The sequence below is a fragment of the Daphnia pulex genome, chromosome 5 (assembly GCF_021134715.1).
Source record: "Daphnia pulex isolate KAP4 chromosome 5, ASM2113471v1".
In the NCBI taxonomy this organism is placed as follows: domain Eukaryota; kingdom Metazoa; phylum Arthropoda; class Branchiopoda; order Diplostraca; family Daphniidae; genus Daphnia; species Daphnia pulex.
This window is the reverse complement of record NC_060021.1, coordinates 8,824,841-8,849,629: the sequence shown is the minus strand read 5'-3', so window position 1 is coordinate 8,849,629 and position 24,789 is coordinate 8,824,841. Positions and strand designations below refer to the sequence as shown.

At 43.2% G+C, this 24,789-nt stretch overlaps 3 protein-coding genes and 3 long non-coding RNA genes across 8 annotated transcripts in view; 3 read left to right on the top strand and 3 right to left on the bottom strand.

Moving 5' to 3' along the window:
• Positions 1 to 1,833: 1,833 nt before the first annotated feature.
• Positions 1,834 to 4,041, bottom strand: LOC124194294 (kynurenine formamidase-like). The gene is made up of 8 exons (XM_046588420.1): positions 3,856 to 4,041; positions 3,683 to 3,773; positions 3,051 to 3,155; positions 2,843 to 2,977; positions 2,708 to 2,786; positions 2,463 to 2,645; positions 2,242 to 2,377; positions 1,834 to 2,182 (listed from the first exon to the last, which is right to left on the bottom strand). The coding sequence occupies exons 1-8, from the start codon at positions 3,889 to 3,891 to the stop codon at positions 2,051 to 2,053; spliced, it is 897 nt and encodes a 298-aa protein (XP_046444376.1). The 5' UTR covers positions 3,892 to 4,041; the 3' UTR covers positions 1,834 to 2,050.
• On the top strand, positions 2,247 to 3,769 carry LOC124194296. Its single transcript, XR_006874707.1, has 4 exons — positions 2,247 to 2,387; positions 2,477 to 2,659; positions 2,737 to 3,564; positions 3,678 to 3,769. It is a non-coding gene; the product is annotated as an uncharacterized LOC124194296 (long non-coding RNA).
• Positions 4,042 to 4,575: 534 nt separating the features above from the next.
• LOC124194279 overlaps positions 4,576 to 24,789 on the top strand; it is a 33,508-nt gene continuing 13,294 nt past the window's right edge. For all 3 annotated transcript variants that reach the window (XR_006874703.1, XR_006874702.1, XR_006874701.1), the window contains exons 1-2: positions 4,576 to 5,116; positions 14,056 to 14,295. This is a non-coding gene — a long non-coding RNA (uncharacterized LOC124194279). The remainder of the gene's footprint in view (positions 5,117 to 14,055; positions 14,296 to 24,789) is intronic.
• Positions 7,161 to 8,561, top strand: LOC124194278. The gene is made up of 3 exons (XM_046588387.1): positions 7,161 to 7,316; positions 7,437 to 7,573; positions 7,670 to 8,561. Exons 1-3 carry the CDS (start codon positions 7,314 to 7,316, stop codon positions 8,157 to 8,159), a joined length of 630 nt encoding a protein of 209 aa, XP_046444343.1. The 5' UTR covers positions 7,161 to 7,313; the 3' UTR covers positions 8,160 to 8,561.
• On the bottom strand, positions 8,603 to 10,601 carry LOC124194280. Its single transcript, XR_006874704.1, has 2 exons — positions 9,737 to 10,601; positions 8,603 to 9,022 (listed from the first exon to the last, which is right to left on the bottom strand). It is a non-coding gene; the product is annotated as an uncharacterized LOC124194280 (long non-coding RNA).
• On the bottom strand, positions 13,481 to 21,082 carry LOC124194275 (peroxidase-like). The gene is made up of 13 exons (XM_046588384.1): positions 20,717 to 21,082; positions 17,852 to 18,106; positions 17,414 to 17,587; positions 17,263 to 17,320; positions 16,871 to 17,036; positions 16,612 to 16,782; positions 16,329 to 16,499; positions 15,690 to 15,914; positions 15,455 to 15,582; positions 14,875 to 15,362; positions 14,540 to 14,799; positions 14,345 to 14,453; positions 13,481 to 14,277 (listed from the first exon to the last, which is right to left on the bottom strand). The coding sequence occupies exons 1-13, from the start codon at positions 20,725 to 20,727 to the stop codon at positions 14,052 to 14,054; spliced, it is 2,442 nt and encodes an 813-aa protein (XP_046444340.1). The 5' UTR covers positions 20,728 to 21,082; the 3' UTR covers positions 13,481 to 14,051.

Here is a 24,789-nt window from a genome sequence, read left to right as displayed (position 1 = left end):
TAGATTTGTTGTCCCCCAAAATCTTGGAAAGACACAGACATCACGGGATTCGGTTCTATTTTTATCTCAGACGACGGAAAAGTTCCCGACCAACTCGGAATTATTTTTAAACCAATCGATGTTGGACTTCGGTTGTAGTTTGTTATGTATTAGCCTATTCCGCGGTTTTATCTTCGATTCGCAATTAAAGAAATGCCACGATGAAACGAACAACAAGGCTACAAATCATTCATCTTTGTTGTAATTTAGATTCTTTTGACATTTTATTACTGTGAACACGCTCTAGTTGTTTTTCAGTGCGAGAATTCTATTTCTGTCCTCTGATTTTCGGTGGATCAGTGCAGCGAATCTGCCGGAAAGGTAGTGAGAAAAACGAGGAAAAAACTTGGAGATACTGAAAATTAAATAAGTACATGTTACATATAACTAATTATTTTCTATGAAGATAATAATGAAATAATGTATTGATCTTGTATGGAATTGTGCACGCCGCAAGCAACTACAGGTCATCAAAATAAAAAAATGTAATCATGATATATCGATACCTAATTTAGTGATTACCTACGCAGTTTCATTCAAAGTGTGTAAATTCCTTCTAATTATTTCTCACTTATTAGTAATAACTGTTTAGTCCTTGCAAAGTTAGTTTCAAATTGCGCGGTAAAAAGTAGTCAATTTTTCTTTACTTTATCTGGCAACATCTAACCCAAGAAGTTGCGAAAGGGTGGGAAAAAATGGAGATTCTGAAAATTGTGTGTTATGTTGTGAACTTTTTTTAGTTTTAAGCAGTTGTACACTTTTCTATTTAGTAGTACTAAAATTTCAAAGTGAAAATCTTGAAGAAAATACATACTGGTTCCAACAATTGTTTTTACAGCAACCAGCAATTTTCCTATATTTAAGCTAGAAAAAGTTACACGTAGACGAACCCCATTTTCGACAGTTTTTTAAATGCAACGGTTATTTCCGCCAAGTATAACTGACTTCTTCACCATACCTATAATATTTGATTTTTAGACATGAATTAAATAGTGAATACTGAATACAAACAAATCGTCATGCGAGTGCAGCGCCTCATTTGTTTTTTAAAATTTTTGCAGAGCGCCAACTGTCAGATGTGGAATCATGGTGATGCAATAATTCTTGATAGTGCAAGATATTGCATCCAAACCTTGACAATTTCTGACATTTTATACGTGTTTAGTCCTTTGTTCCAATTCAGGTGCTTTTCGAATAGTCGCTAAATCAGAAAAAATGAGTACCGCGGAAATCGTTGATCAATTAAGCGCGCTTTGGGATGAAGAAACACAATGCTCAATCTGCTTGGAATTTTTCGATGAAGAAATTCGTGTGAAAACATTTTTGGATTGTCGCCATTATTTTTGTTTATTCTGCATCAAGGTATTGCAGTAGACTGTAGCTTTCAGGCTGCACAATTTTAACATAATTGTAATGCAGGCTTTCCTTTGTTTCAATCATCAAGAATGTCGATCCTTGCCCGGTTCAAGTGGAAAGGAAATACTTTGCCCAATATGCAGATCAAAGACCTCATGTAAGGAATTGGCCCAGCTTCACCTGCCAAATTTGACTTCAGCTCTACATCAACTTTTGAAGAAACTCAGAGAACCAAGTACTTCTGAACAACAGCAGCAAGTGGTAACAATCCTCCGTGGCAATCCTCAGTTGATGGCAGCTTTTGTAAAACAGCGTAGGATTCTTTTGCAACAAAACCAAAACCAGCACCAGCAGCTTTAAACAGGGCCAGCAGCTAGTTAGCAGGAAGGATGAAATCAAAATTTATTGTTTATCTTTCCCCAGTCCAAGATTTTAAAATGATTAGAAAAATGTATGTATTCCAGTGACGACATTTATGCCAAAAGGCACATGACACCTTACTAATAAATTACCCTTAATTGATTAATCTTTTAATCAATCGTTTGTAAATGGGTACGGCATCACTTAAAGAATTTTTGATTTGCGTAATGTTGTTATTAGGGATGACGATAATCTATTGAAAAATTTCGTCATGACGGAAGCTAAACTTCTAAGCTTAACTTATTAGCTTAACTATCAATCGAGTAAGCTCATAATCTTCGTTTCGTAATTCTTCCACTATATTGAAATGGTCCAATGATTCCATCATTTTACAGTGGACGTCAGTGAATCCTGCTCGAAGCAGTGCCTAATAAATAAAGATTTCATTAAACATTTCTTAACGAAGATGGGAGAATGTAAGTATACCTGTGCGTATGTTGACGTTTGACGTTTGAATTCCGTAGGATCGTTTTCTCCAACGACCAAAAGTTGCTTGATGTTAAGAACTTTTTCCATAGACTGGTTAAAGCAATGTAGAGGACTCATCAACTTGGCTGTTTCACTAAATTGAGGTAATTACAAATAAACAATAATTTAAAAACAAAAAATAACAGAAAATAAAAAGCATTTTGAATGGTTGGTTTTACTTGTCTAAATTTAGAGGTAGGTTCATGGAGGTTGCCACTAGTGGAATCACATCAAACACTCCACTAATGTGTACCATGCCATGCAGCAAATCCAAATGGGGCTCATTTTTTTGCCATTGAGGGTCATGAAGTAACATTGATGCCAAGTGGGAACCAGCAGAGTGCCCTGCAATCACCACAGACCTGGAAGAAAACAGGTAACTTATTGCTGTGGTGAAATGAATGAAAGTAAAATACTAAATTACCTTGAACCCCTCTCTGCTGCCCATTTCAGAACAGCTGATATTGCTGATTGAATCTCCAATATAATGTCCTTAAGTCCAACTAATATGTGCACATTTATCAATAACAAATTCTAGGTTGTTTAGTTGCAATCTAACCTTTTGGAGCCAACTCATATCCAACAACAACAACGATATGCCCAGCCTTGAATTGTGGAGTCACACTATAAGAGGAAATGCTCCTGTCCAATGCCTGCCAGTAGCCACCATGGATGTATACAAATACAGGAGCATCTATAAATTTAGGAAAGAAATTCTATTTTTAAAAATGTCTTTTTTAATAGATTTAATAGATCAACAGAAATACCGTTGGGCAAGAGCTGAGCTCCAAAAATGTCAAATTTTTCTCCTTCGCGTTCGCCATAAGGAATGTCCAAGTCACACTGAATTTCCTCCTTTACTTGGTTACTAACTTAATTAAAAAAGCAAGAATTCTTTTATGATTCAGCGATGAACAATCAACTTATCGAGAACTTTTTTTTAAAGAAAGACAGACTATCTATCCATCCATAATTCCATGTTGTTTATGTTTATTCGAGACCTAGCAGACGAGAATTTTTCAGCTATACAACGCAACAAGAAAAATAAGAAAGGTATTGAAAATTTGAAAGCATTAAGAAGGTATCGATGTTTCGAAGGGATGGGTGATTTATTCACCTGCACTTCACACATGTGCTTTAGGCTAGATACTACATAGAAAAGGCTTACATAATTGACCTTCTTTTAGAATGTTATTTATATCAGAGTTGGTGGTCAGTGGTTAGCCTAACTGCCCTTTAAAAGCATCGACAAGAGTTCAATTCCCCGTCAACGCAGATGAAGTATTTCTATTTAATGCATTTATATTGTTAACCACAATTTCTTGTGATCTTATTAAGAGTGAATTTGTCTGCCTTTTCATGATAATTTTTTGCTTTTATATGGCAACATGTAGCTTACCTTGAGTGACAAGTTTAACATGGTTATCAAAAACCCAATCAGCTGGCCCTCTACGAGACCATTTGCTGGGCGAGTATTCGTCTTCTAGTCTCTAAAATGCAAGTTACGTAAGATAACGTTGGTTAATTTCATGGAAATAAAGGTTTTTTTTTTTTTTTTTGCTTTTTTCTTACTTGTGTGTCCCAGAATGACCAGTGTTCCGGTTCCATTATAAAATAAGCTGCGTAGTCTGTTAGCGCGACTGACTCTTGCAAGGAGAAAACTTTGAACTGTAGCTGTCAGCCAAAATGGCCATGGTTTGGAGAAAAGAGAAGACCTTGAAATGCTATGTTGATCAAACATAGACAAAGCACTCCTACGATTTCTCATTCATATTCATAAACATTACTAGTTTCTCATAAATAATGATGTGATATTTGCTAATATAGAGTTGTATTAATTGAAACGTTTAATTTTTTAGTTTTCGGTTTATTCATAGCATTATCTTATGACTATATAGTGCGCAATGGGGTTGAATAAAGGAATCATACTCTTGGTTCGTTGTTAATTCACTTAATTGATTACAAAATAATTCTGAAACCAAAAACGTTGCGGAGGGGCGTTTTTGTTATTGCCGGTATGGCGGTATTATACAATGATACATATTGACAATTTTCCTTCAAGGACAATCTGTTCGACCTTTCCAATGCCAGTATGCCACAATCTGTGAATACAAAGAAACAAAATGAATGGTATAACAAATAAATGCGTTTAGTAACAAAAAAAAATACAAATTCATTAAGTATTTAATTAAATAATTGGTAAAAAAAAACAAATTTAGGAAAGAAAAGTTGTTGAGATGAATGTGTCAACGCTGTACGGGAAAGGCGCCTGGAAGTTGGAACAGTTGGAACTTGGAAGTATGGAACTTTAGAAGATAACGAGTTGACGAGTGATTTATTCGAATGATTTGAAAAGAAGCTTGTCTAAGTGACTGCTGGAGGCCTGTAGCCTTTGGTTTTTTGGGAAAAGTGCTTTAGTAGATAAAATGACGTATATTTGCTACGTGAAAGTGAACTAATTAGCGTTGCTGGGATACAGTACGTTCTGCATCAGATGGGTTCGACACACGTGGTTCGATTTCATATAAAGAGGAAGAATATTACTTTATAATATGAGAACTGTCTACTGTTGTGTGAGTGTAATTCTAGTTTCCATGAGACATAACTGTTTGAGATTGGCAGAACATGAGTACAGTTCATGAGTGATTAACTTTCCAATAAAGATGCTGAGTGCTGCCAGGAAATGCAAACTTATAGCACAAGATAAAGAAACCTTCAAATGCAATGAAAGAACATTCTGATCGTCCAGGGCAATCACAACTTTCCAGATCACAAACTTCAAGCGACTGAACTTTTCTCCAGTACTGCTCAGTGCTCATTTCAAGGAAAAGGGGTAAGTTTCTCAGACAACATGTTGATTAAAACCACAGAGCTTATGCAGTATTTTAGTATAAGTCTTTTGTAAAAGGTAATTTGTCTGCAAGCATGACTTACCCTCAAACTCGTGTTAGTTCATTCATGTTGTTGACCTGTAGCAAAGCAGAATTCAGAGATTGATTTTCGCAAAATCATTAGAATAACAAATTGATTTTAGTTGAACTTCTGTCAGCTTGAGCTTCTGAGGATTCTGAAAAAGGATTGCTTGATGTGTCCGATTGGACAGTCTGTATCGAACCAGAGACTAAAGATCAAATGAGGGGGATTTCCGCCAATCAACACGCTTTTGCATTAAACATGGGATCCGCAAGTGTTCGTTAATATCTTGTCCGTGCCCTTAGACTGATTGAATCTTGATTGGACAGAGTGGATCGACGTCATCCCAATGGTCTCGTTTGCGTCACTTTTCTTTATTCAAGGGGTATGCTGCATCGATTTCAATTGAAATAATGAAACAATGAATCTGTTTCTTGAATCTTCGTAGTAAGACTGCCATAAAATAAGAAGGTTGGAACTGTGTTGGTGGATCTAAAAGAGAGTTGCACAGCTGTGGGAATCTGTCCAGCAGAACTTTCCACTTGGTGGGATTGTCGCCTCGTCCAATAACCTTTTGAAATTCTTCCTATGAGGTTATTACCACCTTTTTGAGCAGCTCATGTGGTTGCCTTGGCAGCACGGCCATTTGAATGCGTGAAGTTTGAATTTGAAATCGAGTTTGACAGTTGGAAGGAGCTAGCTAGCAGCTGTTATTTGATTAGTGTCAGTTTTGGTGAAAACTCACTCACTCGATGCAGATGGAAAAGAGGGGCGTTTTACTGGTTTTCAGGGGTCTGCCGTCTGCCCACAAGTCCTGTATTCGTCCTGTTGACATGTCTTTTCTAGCTCGACGTGACATTTGAATGCGTACACAAGTGCGCTGATTTCTTTTCATTTCGCGGAGTTTTGATCCATTTGCTTTTCCTGAGCATCGGAAGCCGATTTCTCCCCTGAAAATTGTTTCTATCAAAAATGAGATTGGAAAGTGGAGTGGTTTGTGGGCATTTACACTTTTGGTTATTCTCTTTGACAGATGTTAAGACGGAGGAGCATCAGGTTTCTTGGTTCCGAACGCGGTTTTCGTACTCACGGTAGCCCATTTCTCCTGGTGCTTTGATCTTTTCGTTCGATCGATAACGGGAGTAGCCAAAAAGCGATTGACGTCCATAAAAGCTGCCAGTATGTTCACTGTTTGTGTGTTTTCCTCTGTGTCGGTGTGTTTTTGTGGGGGATAGAGAGAGAGCAGAGCTGCTGGGGAAGTCGTCTTATTACCTTTATTAATCAAGGGCCCTTCATCCGTTTGCTATCCATCATTGCAGATGATTGGGTCTGGTGTTTTTTGTTTGTCTTCCAGCGCCAGCTAAAATTACGCCAGCTGTACTTACGCTATCTGCTGTTGCACTTTGCGAAGGGGCAGCATGTGGGAGGGGAGCAATCGGGGGGATTCGTTGGTTGCCGAAATAAGTTGCTCTTTGGTTATTATTATGGGACGTCATCAGACTGTGTCGTCTTGACATCTTTTAATCCCATCTTCATCCGCACTTTCATTTTGGACCAAACATTATTATTGGGTCATTATTTCGGATGTACCTTTGCTGTATTCTACCCAACTGTCGATAGGCCACTCAATAACTCAAAAGTGTTTCTCTCTATCTCCCTCTCAATTGCCCAATTGACCTGGATGGAATTATGTGGATACGGCACCCTATCCCGTTTTAACTTTATTTTTATTTCGCCTTTTGATTGTTATTCAATAAGACGCAAAATGTTGATGAAACACACTTTGTAGTCGCTGAAATAGCCAGCGATCTTCTTCTTCCGTGACTCTTTTTTCTCCGTTTCTTCTTCAAGTTGATCGGCCAGGAGCTAGAAGATTCTGCGCGCGTCACACGCACAATCTTTGGGCTGCGGGAGCGTCTTGTAAGAAACGACGGGAAGAGGGGGGAAGAGAAGCGATGCTTATAAAAGAGCAGCCAACAACTGGGGCGAGTCTAGTCAGTCACGGACGTGTCGAGTTGCTTTTTGAATCGACCATCTCCATCGGGCCATCATCCCGCCGTTCCATCTAAACATTTTGAAGCGACATATTTGATAGTCAAAAGAGGGACAAACTCCCAATGGTAGGCTTCTTCTTCTTCTTCTTCTTGTTGAAACAAGGATAAAGAAATAGAAAAAGAAAAGTTGTTTGTTGTTTTATCATCTTCTGACTCTCTCATTTTGTCGTGGTGTGGCTCTAATAGGCGGTCGTCGTCCAAAAGTCGTCCATCCTCTTGCTCTTCTTCTTGTCGGTCTGGATTTCTTTCTTTGTCGTGGTGTCATCCCAAGGAAGTGATGGAAGCAAGAAACCCATGCTGGGAAACATCCACCTTTGCATGATGTAATTCCTACGTCCTTTTTTTCTAACATTTGCCGGAAGGATTTTTTAAAAAATGGGATTGTTTTCTTTTTTGGCTTTGGTTGAATTATCTCTCAGGAATTGCGGTCAATGTAAAGAAATGTACGGCGAATATTTCGAAGGGCAGCGTTGCGCCGAGTTCTGCTTAGCCAGCTACAAACCATCGCAGGCCGGCAGTGTCAGCGGCGGCGGCAGCGGCAGTGGCTGGGCGCCCATGCCTGACTGCAACGAGCCGGAAACGGTGGATCAATTCCTCAAACTGTCGCTGATGCCTCAGTCGGACGGTCCGTCAGTCCAGCAGTTGATCGACGATTCTGACTCGGATGGGGGTGGCGGTTACATGTCGCCCATCAGTCAAGCCCTGATGGGTTCCGCTTACTCTGGCCGTTACGCTGGTCGAAAGCCATCGGCATCGGCTCAGCAGAACACGCTGTACAGCAGCAGAACCGGCGCTGAATTTAAAGGTCACAATCAATTACTGAAGAACCGCAAGTGGAAGAAACGCATCAATGGCAGCAGCAAACTATTGGCAGGCTCTCCCTCGATGCCTCGTTGGTATTTCGTTTAAGCGTCGGTGCAATTTGTTTTCTCACCCCCTTTTTTGTTGGTCTTCTTTTTGCGGGTGAGAGATGTGCTGAAACATTGACTTTTTCACCTTTTTCTCTTCCACTTCCGGTTGCTTTTCACTCCCCCTCCCCAATTTGAACTAAAACCCCCACTTGATATATTTGTGACAAATGAAGCAGCCATAAAGAATTCATTGAAATTGCTGCGAAATAAATACATTTATTGTACGTAGTAGACGATGGCATAATACAGAAATCGTCGCCAAACAGAACTAGACACAAGAGACGCACACTAACACAAACGAGACAATAAATGGCGAATGCAAAAGAAAACGTTAAAAAATGTGTGTAAAAGGTAACATTTAGATGGATTGCAATTGAATAAAAAAGTAGGCAGCAGAGAAGAGACACGCTCTTTGGAATGAAACGACTTTTTTGTTGGGTGTTTTCTTCTAGATCTTGTCGGCTATTAAAAAAATGAAATGACAGAAGAGGTGTGTTCATTCGTTTTTGTTGAGGAATTGTCCGATGGAGGCGACGTCGATGCAGTCGGGTATGAAGGCGCCTTTGAGTCTGAAGCAGCTCTTTGCGCAGAGATCGCCCTCGAAGTAGGCGCCGTACATGCTCTTGCACTGCTCGCAGTTTTTCATGCAGAGGTAAAGAGTGTCGGCCGGCTGGGCCACGTCCACCGTCATCGCCAGCCAAATCAACAGCGTCATGATGGCCATGGTCGACATTTTCTGTCCGCTCTGAGTCGTCATCCCGCCGCCGTTGTGCTGGTGCTGGGTCGAACACGTCCTCCTGCTTATGGTGCCATTCATTTCGATTCCAACGGGTTTTTTCGCTTGTTCAAATTGGGAGAAATCTGTCGAGATAAAAATGGTGAACGTGATAGACTCTCCATATTTAGTGGGCAAAAGACAAGACAAATAGGCATGGTCGTCGTCATGGCAATCTGGTTCAATCTAAGAGATCCCATTTTTTTTTTTTTTTTTACCTCTGCGAAGAACAGGGCAAATTTACTACGTGCTGTTATAACAACAGCGCAACTGCCAGCCATGGGGATCGAATGAAGCATCAACGCACTCTAACAAACGAGTTACTATTCGCATCAAGGTGGACTGGTGTGTGGAGTGGTATAAATATCCTGGTATCTATGACACACACACACACACACAGAGATGATAGAGACACAAAAGCGTAGTAGTTTTCCAGTCTCAGGTAACTAAATATGTTTTTGTGTGTCGATCCTCTGACGGAGAGAGCAGGGTTTCGGTATTATTCTCAAAGATTTATAATGATCCGACTGCGTGCGGATGATGGATGATGTTAGTTATGAGGAAGATTAGTAGCGGCTGGGAGTCTGGGAGACAAGGCGATATAACAAGCACCATTTTGGCCCCCCTATTGGCGTCTGATGTTACAACACTTGTTTATACCATCGCGCCCGTGTTATTCTCCTTTTTTTTTCTTCTGTTGCCTCAATAACGTTTTGCCAACAAGTCGGAAAGGTTAGACTTAAGTCATGGGACACCGTATTGTCGCTGGAGTTACGCACTCGGCTAAATTGGGCGCTCACCTGTCGTCGTAACGATGCGTCGATTGGTTTAGAATATCGAACGGATTGAGTGTTTCGATTGGGAACTTGTGTGTTGTTTTGTTTGTCACTCGGTCACTGGTTACTAAATCGACGAATTGGAGAACAAAAAGGGAGAAAGAGCGTGCGGGCACAATCTGGCGACGAGATTCAACTGTTGAAGCTGATTGCATTATGGGTTGGTTTTATATCTTTGGAAAGAAAATACCCAGCCCCAAAAGTGCACTCGCATTCGAGCAAGAGGTAGGGAAACAGGAACAAGAAAACGTGAATGTCTTCCCTAGAGAGAGAGAGAGAGGTAGTCATAGGATAGGGCACTGTCTACAGTCTTCTATCTCTCTCTTTCTCTTTCCATTCATCCCATTTGGCAGTGATTGTAAATAGTAGCTAGTGGTCTAGGTGTACCCCATATCCTCCACCTGTACCCAAGAAGAGGAGGAAGGAGGAGAAGTTTGTGGGGGAGGTGTGATGGCCGACCGCTTCGCCATCACACAACTTCGTGATTGATATAAGAACAACCAAAAATAAAAAAAAAAAATAAGGGGGGAGCGACCGTATGCTTCCGCAATCTTTGCACATGGCGCCATCACGTGAGATGGAGAAAAAAAAAGAACGATCAATCTCCTCATCACCTTTTAAGGTGATCTCTTTTTTCTTTCTCTTTCTTGGCTACAAAGAATGGTTATTGTTCCTCCTCCTTCTCCTGCTGCTTAACCGCAAAATCGATGCTGCAGGCAGTCGCTCTAAATCGGCGCTCTTATCGTCGTCTCGGGTTGGTTCAAAAAGAGTTTTGGTGGTAGCAGCAGCCGGTCTGCTGTAGCTGGTGCAGTCACTTTCTTGAAAAAAGGAAAAAAAGAACGAAAGTGATCGGGGCTGGTGGTGGTACTTCCTTGTTCCGCCATCGCCCAACTTGCTGCTCGACTGGCCACCTCCGCCACCATTCGGGTTGGAAGGCATTTTTGCCTTCTTGCTACTTGGATGAAAAGTTATTTACTTTGACCATATCTCCATGACTATACTGGCAAGTCGATGTCTTGTTCTCTTTTGTGGCTGGACCGCACGCACTACTATCTATTCATCGTCTTGTCCATTCAACTATTCAAGGTGAAAGCACAAAGCAATTCTTAAACGGAAAAGAAAAAAAAAATGGCTGCAGGAGATCGCCAATTCAAAAGAATCGAGTCGGCTGCTGTTGCTGCTGGTGACTGCGTTTATAGTAAACTGCGTCCAAAGGTTGTCCAAGGATTCTTTCTTATTTTCCTGTGTACGCATTGGCGCTATTGTTGTTGTTGTCCGCTCCCTTTCTTCAGGTGTTTTTGACCGTTACGCCAGTCACTTTCAGTCGCCACCCAACCAACGATCCAAGGTTTTTAATTAGCGAAAAACGAACTAAATGGCAATTAAGTCGGTTGCTCAATCAAAAATAAAAATACTAATTATAAAAATGGATTTGCGTCACGAATCGAAGGATGATTCAATGGATTTCCCGTGAATGCTGGACCAGCCAAAAGAAATGGAAATTTTTTGGCGATGCGACCTTGCCATTTGCATTTCTGGTCCTTTTTCCCGTTTCCGTGTCCTGTTGTTTTTTTCTTTCCAGTTGCGCAGAGTATCGGACCGGTTTTGTGGCCAGAGTGGCCTTTAGCGACCTTGTCCAAAGGTGTTTCACCTTTCGCTTCATTCCATTTGCTCTTTCTACTTTTGATTGTACGTCACCGGGACTCGTTGCGCGTATTTTTTACTTACGTGTTTCTGGAACCATTTTGGTTGTACACGTTCTGCCCTACGCGAGTTGCGCAACGTTTCAAGTTGACAGAGAAAAATTAGCTCGACTCTTTCACAGTTATTTCAGTTTCCCTTTTTTATATAATTTCAAGTCAAACCGGCTGTTAAGAAAAAAAGAAAAATGATGTCTTGTCCATTTCCTGATGCAATCCCGAGCTGCCGGGCTTGTGGTATGAGCCAACACACCACAGCAATAACACGCCAGAGGAGAACACCTTAAATGGGCGGCAGATATATGTAAGTCAACCTTGGCTCACGTCACAAACTCCATTCGACTCTCTTTTTTCTTATTTGGGGGGCGAGGAGGGCCCAGGTTGTTTTTTGGTTTTTTTCTCTCGAGTGGCCAATAAAAAAGGGAAAAGGGGAAAAACTTGCGTTGAGCGGGAATTCACGGAGAGCGTCACGCAATAAGGAAGTCGCCGAACGCGGAATAGACAGCAACGTTCGCAATGACAGCAATTGAAAGGTAAAAATGGTGAGCGACTAGAGCTGTTCGTACCTGATTGAAGAGGTTGAAGGAGACGGCTCGGATTACGAAGAGATTGTGACACTTTAATACCCGTTGTCCGGCGTATTTATAACGGCAGGCCATTTTTGGACGGGGGAAGAAAAAAGAAACAAACGAGCCAGCAGGTCTCTCGGTCGGTGATTTCATTTCGATTATTTTCAATTGAAATGCAAAAGCAACAGGAGGTTGATTTGTATCGGGCGACAAAGTGCCTTTTCGTCCATGTCGTGCTGAGAGCAGCACTCAGCCAGCCAGTCAGCCAGCCCTTCATTGCCACGTTGGCCGTCTGCCCTATTAGCTGACATTGATGGAATAATCAAATCACCACGACGATTTCACTGGAAACACTTGTTGAGCTGAGCCAACTTTTTTTTTTCATTAGATGACAAGTAGTGGATACCGGTACTGCACAAATGTTTTTCTGTTCGGTTATTATTGGGCGGCACCCCCGCGTCCTCCCAACCAGTGGACGGAAATGGATTTCGTATCACAGAGACGCAAAGCGATGGTCCACCGGATGTGACCACGGCGACCGTTCCGATCCTTCGATTAGTCCTTCTCGTTTTTCCTTGACGACGGAAGAGTGGCAACGAGAAACAAGCGGAAATGCTCGGCCACCCATTGTCAATATTGTTATAAGCTCCAACTTAAATTTCCAGCTCTCAATGAGAGCTGGGGACTGAGTCAATGAGAGCCTCTCATTGACTCAACGGCCACGCACGGAGATGAAATAATTAAATTTAGCTCCTCGTAGCGAGCGCTCGGCTTTGCGGCACGTTTTCCCTCTTTTGGCTTTGGAGATTTGGATTTGTTCATTTCTCTTCGACGGTTCCTAGAAGAAGAATCTATTCCCAGAGATATGATCCTGGTACTAATATTTAATTTGTGGCTGGCACAAAATGGGTCGCAGCTCGTGCACTTGGCGTGGATGTAGGAAATAAGTTTTGCCTCTTCTTCTTCTTCTTCTTCTTCTTCTGAAAATGGATAGCAACTTATTTCCCAAGTGCGTGCGTGGTGGATAGAACGGCCCGTCGATCGATGATAACCGCCGCGTTTTAATTTTGGCATTTGCTTCCTCATCGCGAAAATCGATGGGCTTCTAAAACTCATCTCCAATCTCTTCTTCTCTGTACGCAGTCGACAGACTCGTCGGATCGATAATTCCATTTCCAATGAAAGCAATTCCGTCGTCTGAGTGAACAAGTCAAATCCGATGACTAACAATGAAGGACCCTGTTTTGTTATTCATGTTTTGCGTTGCGTACACACTTTCAGACGATGTAATGGTGTCTCCGAAAAAAATCACTTTGCCTTATTCAGACGTGAAATAAGAAATTGAAAAAGAAGCCGGAAGAAATAATCATCGGGATGGCAACGTTATTAATCATTTTTCCGGTCTTCCTTGTCATCGATATCTCTTAATTCTCGTCGTGAAATTTTTCAATATTTGTTGTATTTCTTCTTTTTCCTTCTGGATACACAAAATGGGCGACAGCCGGATAAAAGGGAGTCGGAATAATATACGTAAATGTGCGGGAAACGGGGATAGAGCTGTGGATATATAGAAAGGATCTTGGAAAACTACATATTTTGTGAAATCAAAGTTTTTATTTTGCTGGTCCAATGAAACGGGAAGGAAAACATGCGCACTCGAAATCTTTGGGAGGGGAGACAAACTGGAATTGCAATACTTTTCACATCATCAATAAATAATATTTCTTTTTTTTAGATTTCTTTCTCTTCTTGCCATTGTTGCGTGTGATAAAAACATATTCTTTGATTTTTGATACACACATGGGCGAATGCATTTATAAGGAGGCGCCTGTATAATAATATCATTTATCTTATAAGGGGATAGAGAGGAAGTCAATTTGTCATTATATTATAAAATTTGCATTCAAATTTCTTTTTGCATTCAAATAAAATCTGTATCGAATTTTTTTTTGTTGCTATGTTTTCTTTTCTTTTGAAAATAGAAATAATTATCTTTTACTTATTTTTCATTTAGGGATTGGATTCGTATGGACGGTATCCCAAGTGGTGACCTGGCGGAGGAGGTGGCGGCCTCCTGTTGTAATCCGGGCGGTGGTGTGGGGGACGTCCAGCGTAAGGAGATGAAGCCGCTGGAGGAGCAGGAGTCGCTGCTGGATATTTGGCCGTCTCCTTGTCCTTCCACTTGGTGAGATCCATCCGGGGCAGGACGGAACTCTTGCACGACACTCGCGGATTGCTGCATCGAGTGATTCAAGTGAGTCTCATTATATTTCCTATTCAAACTAGACGAGTGTCGAACTTACATTTCTGGGTCGGGCAAGACCATGACGTAAACTTGGGCCGATTCAATGTCGTCGCTGTTGTCGCAAACGATCCGGGCCAGTCGCACTTTGCGGATCTCTTGCAATTGTTCTTTTTTTTTTTCAATGGAAGCCAAGACAAGAAAGTCAAAAACAAATTGATGTAATGCGATTAACATGTAAAAGAAATGGACTGACCGAGGGTGAAGGAACTGGGCTGGTTGGGGTTCTCGTGCCAGAATCGATCGCCTGCCCTCAAATCTCGAAAGGATTCGCCAATGATGCATCCGAAAACGGGTCCGACCATGCTGCCAGTCAGGGGCCGCTCCGACACTCCGGCCGTCCACAAGTCGATGTCGTCGGGCGAGTCGTAAATCGAAGTGAAATGTTTCAGCGTGTCGTTGGTGAAGGCGTCGGCCAAGTCCCTCCAGCTGTCGGCCTTCTTCAATCCGCAGCGTCTTTTTTTGTTTTCGTTTAATTTTAAAATTAAAAATTCCAATTCGAAACGATGAGGAAGAGGAGTAGTGACTTACTCTCTGAAGGCGTTGTAGGACGGAATGCCGTGATCTCTGCCGCGTTGCATGTTGAGTGCGGCCAGATCGAGTCCCCAGTTCTTGCCCGAGTCCTGGAACAAGTGGTTGGTCACTTCCTGCGACATGGATCCGTCCATGGCCTGCGAGACTTGGTTCATCAGTCCACTGATGTACTGGTCGCAGTAGCCGCCCTTGTAGAGGTCGTAGGGCTGGCGCAACATTTGACTGAGTCGCTGGGCGCCGATGTACTTGTGGGTGGTGCTCCAGCGCTCGACAGCCGACGGCAGGAGCGAGTGGCCGAAGCGGAAAGCCGCCGCTCCGAAAGAGGCCGGCAGCGAAGGATCGACCTTGTCGTCGTAGCCTTTCCAGTAGCCGTCGCGCTCCAGGATCAATTTGTTGGACTCCATCAAATCCTTGCCGAGGACCATGGGCAGAAATTCGTTGTAGGTGATTTGCTGGATGAGGGCGGCCATGATGTGACGCGTTTCCTGTTCACAAAATGACGGGGGCGAAAGCGGAAAAGGTCAACTTCAAAGTTGGCGGTTCAACATCGACATTGCGTAAAGTGTACGGTACGTACTTGATAGATGATTTCGTCCTCCCAGTGCGGATTGATGGCCGATAGCTCTTCAGCGATGCGGTTGTGCTCTCGCATGATGAGCGTGTGCGTGACGGAGAGGACCAATTGCTCGTTGACACGAGGATCGCCTTTTTTTACAGTCGGGGGATTGCAGACAAAATGTTGAGTTAAGAAATGTCAAAAGGAAAAAAGAAGAAGAAGAAGAAGAAGATAGGGCACAGCAGCAGGTTTTTACCAGCCATGAAGCAATAGGTGTCTGGAGTGGCTCGGATGCATCCATCGTCGGGATTGTCGAGTTTGAGTGGCAGCAAGTCCTTGAGTCCGTGTTGGCGGAACATGGGCGTGCTCTTGAGTAGGCCGCCCTTGAACGTCCTCAAATTGTCGGCCGTCTCTTTGTCCGACCCGTAGATCCAATTGGCGTCCAAAACGCTGGAAATCAAATTCAAGTGCGACCGCGGACCTGATGGATGCACGGAAGGAATTGAAAGTTGTTTTTTTCTTTATTCTTTTGGGGTAAACTATTCACATTTATAAACGTTCTACTTTGTAAGGCGTTTTTCAATCAATATTGCACATGCCATATTGATTGCTTGCCCTTTTCGGGTTGCCCAAGTGACACGCTTTCACTTACTTTGATCCTCATTTTTGTTTTTTTCTTTTTTGAAACGATATTAAGTGGTGATGGCGCCCGACTAAAGACTCGAGAAATCGCGATCGGTTTTTTGGGGAGCTGCAGGATTATTACCCGGCAACGTTAATTGACCCGTTTCTTTTTTTTTTAAACACCCGGACCGCACATGAGTTCGCTTGGGGGACCAGTTATCTGAAAAATGTCGACTAGCGACTAGCGGATGCGGACGGTGGATGGGCTTACCTAATTTGCATTCGCCTTTGAGAGAGGAAGCCGAGCGGACAAACTCCATGCAGCGGCGACGGAAGAGGGCGTAGAAGGGGTCGCCGGACGGGATCTCTACTGGGTAGCATTCTTCGTTGCGTTTGCTCTCGGGGACGTCGCAGCAGAGCGGGTCCGTGTCCGTCACGGGATCTGTTTTGTCGATCGGTTCGGGCAAAAAAATATTCGGAAAAAGAAAATGACGGTGAATCAAGTGGAATGGCGAAATTGGGGCGGCCAAAGTTTGAGCGGAAGCGGGACGAACCTTTAGTGTCGGCCGTGAATGTCATGTCGTGATCGATGGCCTGACCCCATGAGATGAGGAAAACGGTGACTGCGTGATCGTGGTAGCCCATGTCGTGGTGGTGGACGGCCGAAATGTGACGAGTCGTCGGCAGGTCCTTGCCTTTGGCCGAAACTCGCGGCAAGCTGATGCCTAGATCGGAAGAAAAACAATTTGTAATGGATGTCAAACAGGATGCGTCGCCGGAAGGGAAGGAGGGAGGAAGGACGAGCTAAAATACCGTCGGCGTAGTCTGCGGGAATCATGCGTCGGAAGGCGGTCAAAGCGGCGCCCCAGTAGGGATGCTCCAGGTTGTTGCACAATCCGTTGTATTGCCGGTAGCGCTGCGCCGTACATTTGGACTCTTCTTTCTTGAGAAAAGACGGACAGAACTGATCGATGGCTGTCTGCAAAACCAAACCAAAACATAAAAAGTCAAGTCAAGACGTTCAGTGTCGAGTTCACGTTGCGCTGTGATCAGCAGCCAAGATCCAGCGGAGAGAACGTGCCGTTTTTGAATGCCAGCCATATTCTCTCGGCCAGTTGAATACGATGGAGGAGGGCAAATGGTTTTGACCTTTTCAGTGATGGAGAAAGAAACAAAAAAAAAAGTAATTGAAGAGTTCCGGTTACCTTGCTTGTATCGATCAAAGGAAGACCGTTGGAAATCACGTCAGCTGGCAGGCCGTATCTTTTTGAGATTGATTACAAAGAGAGGGGAGAAACGAATAATAATCAGAACGTATGTAGTGGATTTCATTTGATGGAGGGGAAATATATTTACTGATTGGCCAAGATGCGGGTGGTTTCGACGATGACTTTGCCCAGCTGGTCGATATCGCGCTCGGTCAGCGTCTTGCTCTTGGTGCTGGGCAGACGCAGTTTGCTCTTGGCCGCGCTGAAGGCCGCATCGACGGCCTCGTACGTGATGCAAGTTTCGTCGGCCACGTATTTCAAACTGCGCGCGTGCAGCGTGCGTGGACAGCCACGAGAGAGAGAGAATCGGAAAACAGAAGCAGAAACAAACCATAAAATACCCAGAATCCATTAGGTGAATGTCAGGTTGGCATTTGAAAGATTGACGTTGCCTAATGTCATATCCTCGAGTATGTTCTATGTTGTTGGGGTTGAAACATTGAAAAGTTGCGACATGCCAAGAGGGGTCTTGTAAGTCTAATACTAAGGAAGAAGTGAACGTTAAAGAGAGTCGAAAGGAACGAACTTTGCATAGCGATCGATAGCCGCAGATTTGCCCGGTAATCCGGGAACCACCAGGGCGCATTCCGCTTGATAAGTCTCTTGCTCTGGCGCTTCTAATGGATTCTCGCCGTGGTGGTACGGATGGTGAGCGTATGGAGGCGGTGGCGGCGGCGGCCCGTAGCGGTGGTGATCCGGTCGGCCATACGGCGGCGGCGGCGGGCGAGGGTACTGGGCTTGAACCGACAGGCACATCACGGCCAATAACATCAGGCTTAACCTTTGCAAAGAAAAAGATTAAAACAAAATAAAAATCAAGTCAAAAGGGAATTAAAGAGAGAATAATAAATAATTGATTGGTTATTTATGGTCCACTTTCTAATTTCCCGACAATGGACGGATGTTTTCTAAAAAAAAGAAGTTTATTTATTTTTCGAAAAAAAAATAAAAAACTTGTCTGAAATTTCTCTTGCTATTGTTTTCGGCTGATTTCGCGAGTGTCGACCTCGTTCCCCACCCCTTAATGTTAGACTACCATTTTTTACGAGTGTAAAACCGTGAGCTGGAATTTGATGCGGTACGTGGAGCGTCTGGGGCCGTGATAGAACGATATAACAAAGGGCGTGGTGTTTTTCAGTTTTCACCTGGAATGAAATGAGCGAGACGGACTCAGCTGGGGCTCGCCTATTTTTAAACTACTATTTATTGGCCAGGTGATGCAACGACTCTTCCCATTGAGATCACTCTACTTCTAGGTCAATGTTGGCTCGTCTGAAATTCTTGTGAGAACTCTGCACAGGGGAAATCATTGGTAGAAACTTTTTGAGTTATGAATATGAAAAGAGGAGAGCGATCGTCTTTGCCTCCCCAAAAACGACAAGTGAAAGTCTTCTTTTTTATTTCTTCAAATAATTTGGAGCTGGCCACACCCAACTCGCCCCCCCCCCCTTCAACATCAATGTAGTAAGACTTGGGTAGGCTTCACGTATGGGCCACACCCAATTTTGTGTTTTGTGACCGTGACCCTGATGCTCTCAAGTCGAGCACCTTGGGCTGGGTCCTGACGCGTCATGCTCTTCTTTTCTATCTCTTGCCCTATCTCTTGGGTTACTTGTTTGGTGCCCGTCTTACGCGTTTCACGCCAATCGATGAAATGCCGAGCCATCGGGGTTCTACCCCCATTTTCCCATTTTTAGAAAAGTGTACCAGGTCGTGTCGACGTTGCAGGCCTCCCGCTGCCGGGCCACTTTTGCGCTGCAGTTTGAACTGGGCGTCCGAAAGTGAATAGAAATTCACACGAGTCTTCGACAAAAGAATCTTTTTTGAGAAAAAGAGAATGGCGAAACGAGAGGGACAAACATCTCGTAAATTCGGTCGAAAATGAGAAGGAATTTGATTTCAATTTTGGTCGAGACCCCCCAAAATGTTGAACTCTGCACGGTTGTTGCGCGGCTCTTTATTGCCGATTACGTCACGGCGCCGTATTACGCCCTGGCCTCTTGTGTACTAGTTGAAGGGCACCTGATTCAAATTCATTTTCCCTTTTTTTTTTCTTTTCTTCCCTTCATTCCGACCTAGAAACTCTTTTTTCTTTTCTTTTGTGTGGTTGTTTTTATCTCGACTTGGCGGCCATTGTGCGCGATTGTTAGCTAAACACTTTGCACGTCCAACATTTCATCACAACCGACTTTATTTTGTTTTTTATCAACCGCCTGTTGATGCCTCGATGGTTCACAAGGCCCTTTTAATTGTCTTGTTAACAGCGTGATGAATCGGAGGGATGCGATTGGATTGTCGATGGTGGACTGACAGAGAAAACTGAAATAACAACACGACAGAGAATTTATAATTTGGCCCAGGGGGAGCAGCTGGAAGACGAAGAATATCGTGACGTCGTTTTGTTTTACATAATAATAAAAAAATCAAATAAAAGAGACGGCGCCCCGTTTCGATGCCGTGCGTGTTGTACTATTTTGTTTTTCCAGAATAAGAACGACGACTTAAAAAATGAAAATGAACGAGAGTCTCGGTTATTAACGATACGCTCCCGTAATTTGACCTCAACCTCCATCTTGCTCATGAACAAACAAAAACTTCATTTTCTTTTCTTTTCTTTTTTTGGGTATTTTTCCATTCCATCTTCTTTTTTGGACTCAATTGAAAATCAAAGAAGGAAAGCGTCGAGCTCTGCACGTTACAAATGAGACGAGGTGCTGGATCGTTTCCTTTGGCAATGGCGGCCTTAGCTCAACAATGGCGCCCAAACGTGAAAGAAGACGAGTGCGAAAATGTGTGGAGAAAAGGAGGAACGAGAAGTTTGGGCAGTCGAACGAAATTTCTTTACGTTCCGTGGAAAACTGCTGAGCGATGATTTATTATGAGTCGATGGATTTTGCGGTTGTTTTTTTTTCTCCTTTTTTTTTCGGCCAGTCCGTGGGAAAATAGAAATTGGGTAAATTACCCAACGACTAGCTGGTATTACCATCAAGTAGGTTAAACTTTGCGCACAGACTTTCAAGGTGATTGCTCACTCCACTTGTGTTGCAGCCATGTTAAGCTATAACGGCGAGTGAGTTACTATAGCGTTGCTTTTCTTATGATTACTGCTAGACGGACAGGGAATGAAAGCGACGGCCCATCAACTGGAACAAAAAGATTCACGGCGAAGAAGCGGGGACGAGATGATAAATCACGTTTCTATTTCGGTCCCTAAACCCTCGCACCTGTCGCATCTTTTCCATTTGCCTGTTGATTTTTTTTTTGGGTTCAGTCTGTCCCCCTGGCGGTATGACGGAGTGGCGCAATTTTTCAAAAACAGGCAGGGGATCGTTGATTGGCGCTTCCAACGGTAATAGAACAAATAAGAGCTAGCAAAGATTGTTTGATTTACCTGGAATTCATGCTGGGGATGCGGCGGTGGTGAACTGCTAACAACAACTTTGCCGACGGATGGGTTAGGTTTGAAAAAGAAAAAAACAAATTGGGCAGCCGACAAAACCAAATCGGAAAGTGGAGAGACAACGCACGAAGAAGGGGCCGTTTCAAGTAGACGAAAGACGAGACTTGTTCTGTTGAAGTTTCAAATGCCCGACTCGACTTTATATCACTTTTTCCCGTCGTCCTTTTCCAACCAACTAACCAACCCCCTCCCCCCCCCCAACCCCCTCCTCCCGTTCACGATCTATTCCAACACGGGGCGGCCGTTTCAATTATTTTGGGTGGGGGAGTTGCGCTCAACGAGAGCGAAAGGCGAACAACAACAACCCAAAAGTCTCAAAATTGAACGTTGTTGCACGGACGGAATGTGTAGGTAGTCGGGTAGGAGGAGGAGGAGTGTAAGGGAGGAGAGAAAGAAAAGAAAGAGAAGGACGAGGAGGAGGCCTCGGTTTCGTGTTCGTCTTACGCCAGTCGCTCCTCTCACTTGCTTTTTTAACCAACAACAACAACGAGAGCAACAACACAACAACCTTTTTAGAACACATTTTTGCCCGCCTTTTCATTTTCCTTTTCATTTTTGTTGTTGTTGCATGGCTGGATAATCTCCATCGCCGAGGAAGTCATCCCTACATTTAAACCACCCGCTCTGATTACCAAATCTCCCGTTGAATCTTTTTTTTTTGTTTTGTTTTGTTTTGTTTTGTTTTTTTTTTTTTTTTCAAAAAAGAAATATCAAAACAACATTTGTTTCTTCTTCTTTTTTTTTTTTTGGCTTTCCTTTGGCTTGCGGGAATGTCGACGTGTCTGCGGTCGCGACGCTCAACACGTTCATTGCCATTCCATTCAAGTATTTGATTTGCGCGCGAAAGTCGATGAATTCAATTCTCGGTTGAAGTTTGCGTTTTTTATATTTTTTTATTATTATTATTATTATTTAGTTCTTTTCGTCTCTCATTTCACTCGCCGGAGAGAACAAGAAGAAGAAAGGAGAAGAACAAAATATCATAATGATGATATGAAAATGTGATGGTCGTCGTCCAGCTGGGCGTCGTTTCTCTCTTTCTCACAGCAATTAACGCGATGCGGCGACTCGGGCGTCGTGTACTTTGTGCTTCCCCCCGCGCCACCACCATCACTGAGCAATTAAAAAAAAAAAAAAAAACAAAAAAAACAAAAACAAAAACAAAAAAAAAAAAAACACCCTAGGAAATATTGTAACGGCATATTTTCATTTTCATTCAGTTGATGTTTTTTTTTTCCTATTTTGCGGGGAGAAAGGAAATAAAAGTTTTGCCGCTTCGTGTGTCATCGTGTACGGTGAGTGGTGTGGCCTTTGCCTCGTTTTCACGAATTAATGTCAGTGCTGGCGCCGGCGGTTGCGGTATAATTAAGGGCTAGGCTGGATAGGATATTAGGATGTATTGACGATAGGCCATTCCGCCATTGATAGCGTACGGAATTTCAGGCGGTGCCACAAAAAAAATCAAAAAAAAAAGTTTCCATCGGAGTTTTTAAAGGATAGGCCACGGTGTACAGCGATCTCCTTTTCCCGCCGCCGTTTAGCGGCCGCCTCCCATTAGAAGTTGGAACAGATTCAGACGACGGCGGGTGATGTGGTGGAAAATTGAGCCATCAGCAGCACCGTGAGAAACGTCAACGACGACGTCGACTCATGTACGCAATTATACGGACGGATTGCGTTGGCTCCCCCGTCTTTTGAACGTTTTGTTTTTCCCGGCCCATTCCGTTCCGTTCGATTGCAACCGACAAGTACAGCGACTCTTAGTGACGTTATTGGATAAGAATCATTTGCTCTCAGCTTGCGCCATATGATTAGGCACAATCGTTTCTTCCACTTGTTGCGAGCTATATTTAGAAGAGGGTCTCAGACTTTGTTGCATGTATTACTACCAGACTTTGAGACTTGCCTGGCCAGCAAGTTCGGGCTGACAACGCCTATAGATGATGATAGCCGCTCTTCTCTGACTAAAATAACAGTCCCCTCAAAAAAGGAAGCCCCTCGTTTGATGTTGTATCACTTGTTGTATTATCTTTGGCTGGGCTTGTGCGTCCCACTGCCCTCGCCTCAGTGCTCCACTTGATTTTCTCTTGTCTCTCGTTTTCCATCTCGAACTTTCAATTGCAGCAACACTTTCTCCATCGGCGCGCGCCCTCGGTCGCTGCTGCCTTGTCTGTTTGATTGCCGGGGCCATTCGTTGACATTGTGTAACATGTCGATTGTCGTTTCAAGATGAAGAGAGAAAGAGAAAGAGAGAGAGCTCTTACTTAACGTCTTTTATTGTTGCCGGCGCATTTCATTTCCGTAGTTTCCTTTTTCTCCTGGTTAGATTGACGGCGAGAGATTCTTTTGGTTCAAGTCGTATAACAATATTTTTACGACACTCGCTACACCTGCACTTGTTTCCTATTTGTGTAGTAGGCTCGACTTTACGAGAAGAGTTTTATGGCATGGCAAACAATCCAGCCCAGTCCAGGACATCCGACACCTTTTACTTTTCACCTCAACATTCTGTCAGGGTTGATTTATTTTTTGTTTTTACAGCCTGTTCATAATTTTTGTCATCATTATATGTTGACTGGGAAACTTTTTATTTATTTATCGCAATGGCACGGTCGTCGGTTGGTCGGCTTGGCGATGTCACAGTTAGACACAACCGCTTCCCTTGCAGTTTGATAGGATTCTGTTTGACACTATCATGCGCTATTGATGACTGCCTATCATGTTTGATTTGTCCTCCGGCAACTGCACTACTAACGACGGGGCCCTTGGCGGGATTTGTACAGTTATATTTGCATCGTTAAACTATCCTTATAATGGCAGACGCGGGCGGCGGCATATAAATAATAAAAATAATGGAGGAGAAACTCGATAACCAGTCTAGGCTGCAGTTGCTTTTTTTAGCTGAACTACGCTACAACGTTATTAGAGCAGCGTGTCTGCGATGTGAATATGCAGCCGATGTTGTTGTCGAACCGCGATGTAATGCGAGATGTGTCGTAATCGCCTAGGCCGTGTGTGTGTGTACATTACAAATAATTAGATCGATACTCGCGAGTGTTATGAGGCAAAGAGAGATGAATAGAGTAGTGCTGCTGCTGCTGCACTCATTTTAGGTTAATGATGTTTTGTAGTAGTTTTGTGTTGTTGGCGATTAGACACACACAGGTCCAGTCCAAGTGTAATAAGACTAAGAGTTATAGACTGGTCGACCTGAAGGAAATCGTGACTTTGTTTCATAACCTGACCCAACTGCAGGCATGACGACGGCTGGCGAATGGCTTAAAGGACTAACCGTTTTGTACCGACCGACACAGTTTTTCATTTGATTTCTTTTTGGCATCAAGGGCTCACGGTGGTTGAAGATAGAGCGCAGAAGTTGGCCCGGGTCTCGGTTTGGGTTGGGCTTTGGGCTTTTGTGTTGGAAGAGAATCACGCGGCTCAGCTCGACATCGCATTTTGTGTTTATTATTATTTCTAAAAAGGTTCAAGCGGATTTTTTGAATTGATAGCGCCGAGTGGTTGTTGCTGCTGCTGGAGGGAACCGTTTTTCTTTTTTAAAGGCAGCTGCACGAACCGTTCGTGCCGTGCTGCCGTGATGATGTCGTCGTAGGTGAAAGCCCCTCCCCAATAAAAGCGACCCAGTATGGAAAGGAAAAGCCAAAATAGACGACGATAATCAATGTAACCTTCACATTTTTTTTTTTTTTTTTTTTTTTCCTTTTCGAATTGTGTGACGGAACAAACAAAATCCAGCAGCAACAATTGATGCCTTTTTTGTCTTTCGTTACATATTTTCCCATCCTTAATTGAATCTGAATTTGCACTAGAAAGCACAAAAACACATCAGCATCTCATTAATTTCATTACATTTAATAGTACAGTTTGCGATGAGGATTTAACTCTTCGTTGTTATTATTAAATTTTTTTTTTCTCAAATGAATTTGATTAGTTGTGGTAATTCGGGTAGGACGAGACAACCGCAAAATCAAAAAGAGTCGCCCACA

What these genes read in the sequence shown, in the direction of transcription:
- LOC124194275 (XM_046588384.1), bottom strand. An exon ending in TCCTACAACGCCTTCAGAGA is followed by an intron (nt 14,800 to 14,874) that starts GTAAGTCACTAC and finishes AAACAAAAAAAG; the next exon opens with ACGCTGCGGATTGAAGAAGG. An exon ending in GCCCAGTTCCTTCACCCTCG is followed by an intron (nt 14,454 to 14,539) that starts GTCAGTCCATTT and finishes AAAAAAAAAAAG; the next exon opens with AACAATTGCAAGAGATCCGC.
- LOC124194278 (XM_046588387.1), top strand. An exon ending in AACATCCACCTTTGCATGAT is followed by an intron (nt 7,574 to 7,669) that starts GTAATTCCTACG and finishes ATTATCTCTCAG; the next exon opens with GAATTGCGGTCAATGTAAAG.
- LOC124194294 (XM_046588420.1), bottom strand. Translation starts at nt 3,891, where the DNA reads ATGGAACCGGAACACTGGTCATTCTGGGACACACAA. An exon ending in TGTTAAACTTGTCACTCAAG is followed by an intron (nt 3,156 to 3,682) that starts GTAAGCTACATG and finishes TTTTTAATTAAG; the next exon opens with TTAGTAACCAAGTAAAGGAG. An exon ending in AAACGTCAACATACGCACAG is followed by an intron (nt 2,183 to 2,241) that starts GTATACTTACAT and finishes TTTATTTATTAG; the next exon opens with GCACTGCTTCGAGCAGGATT.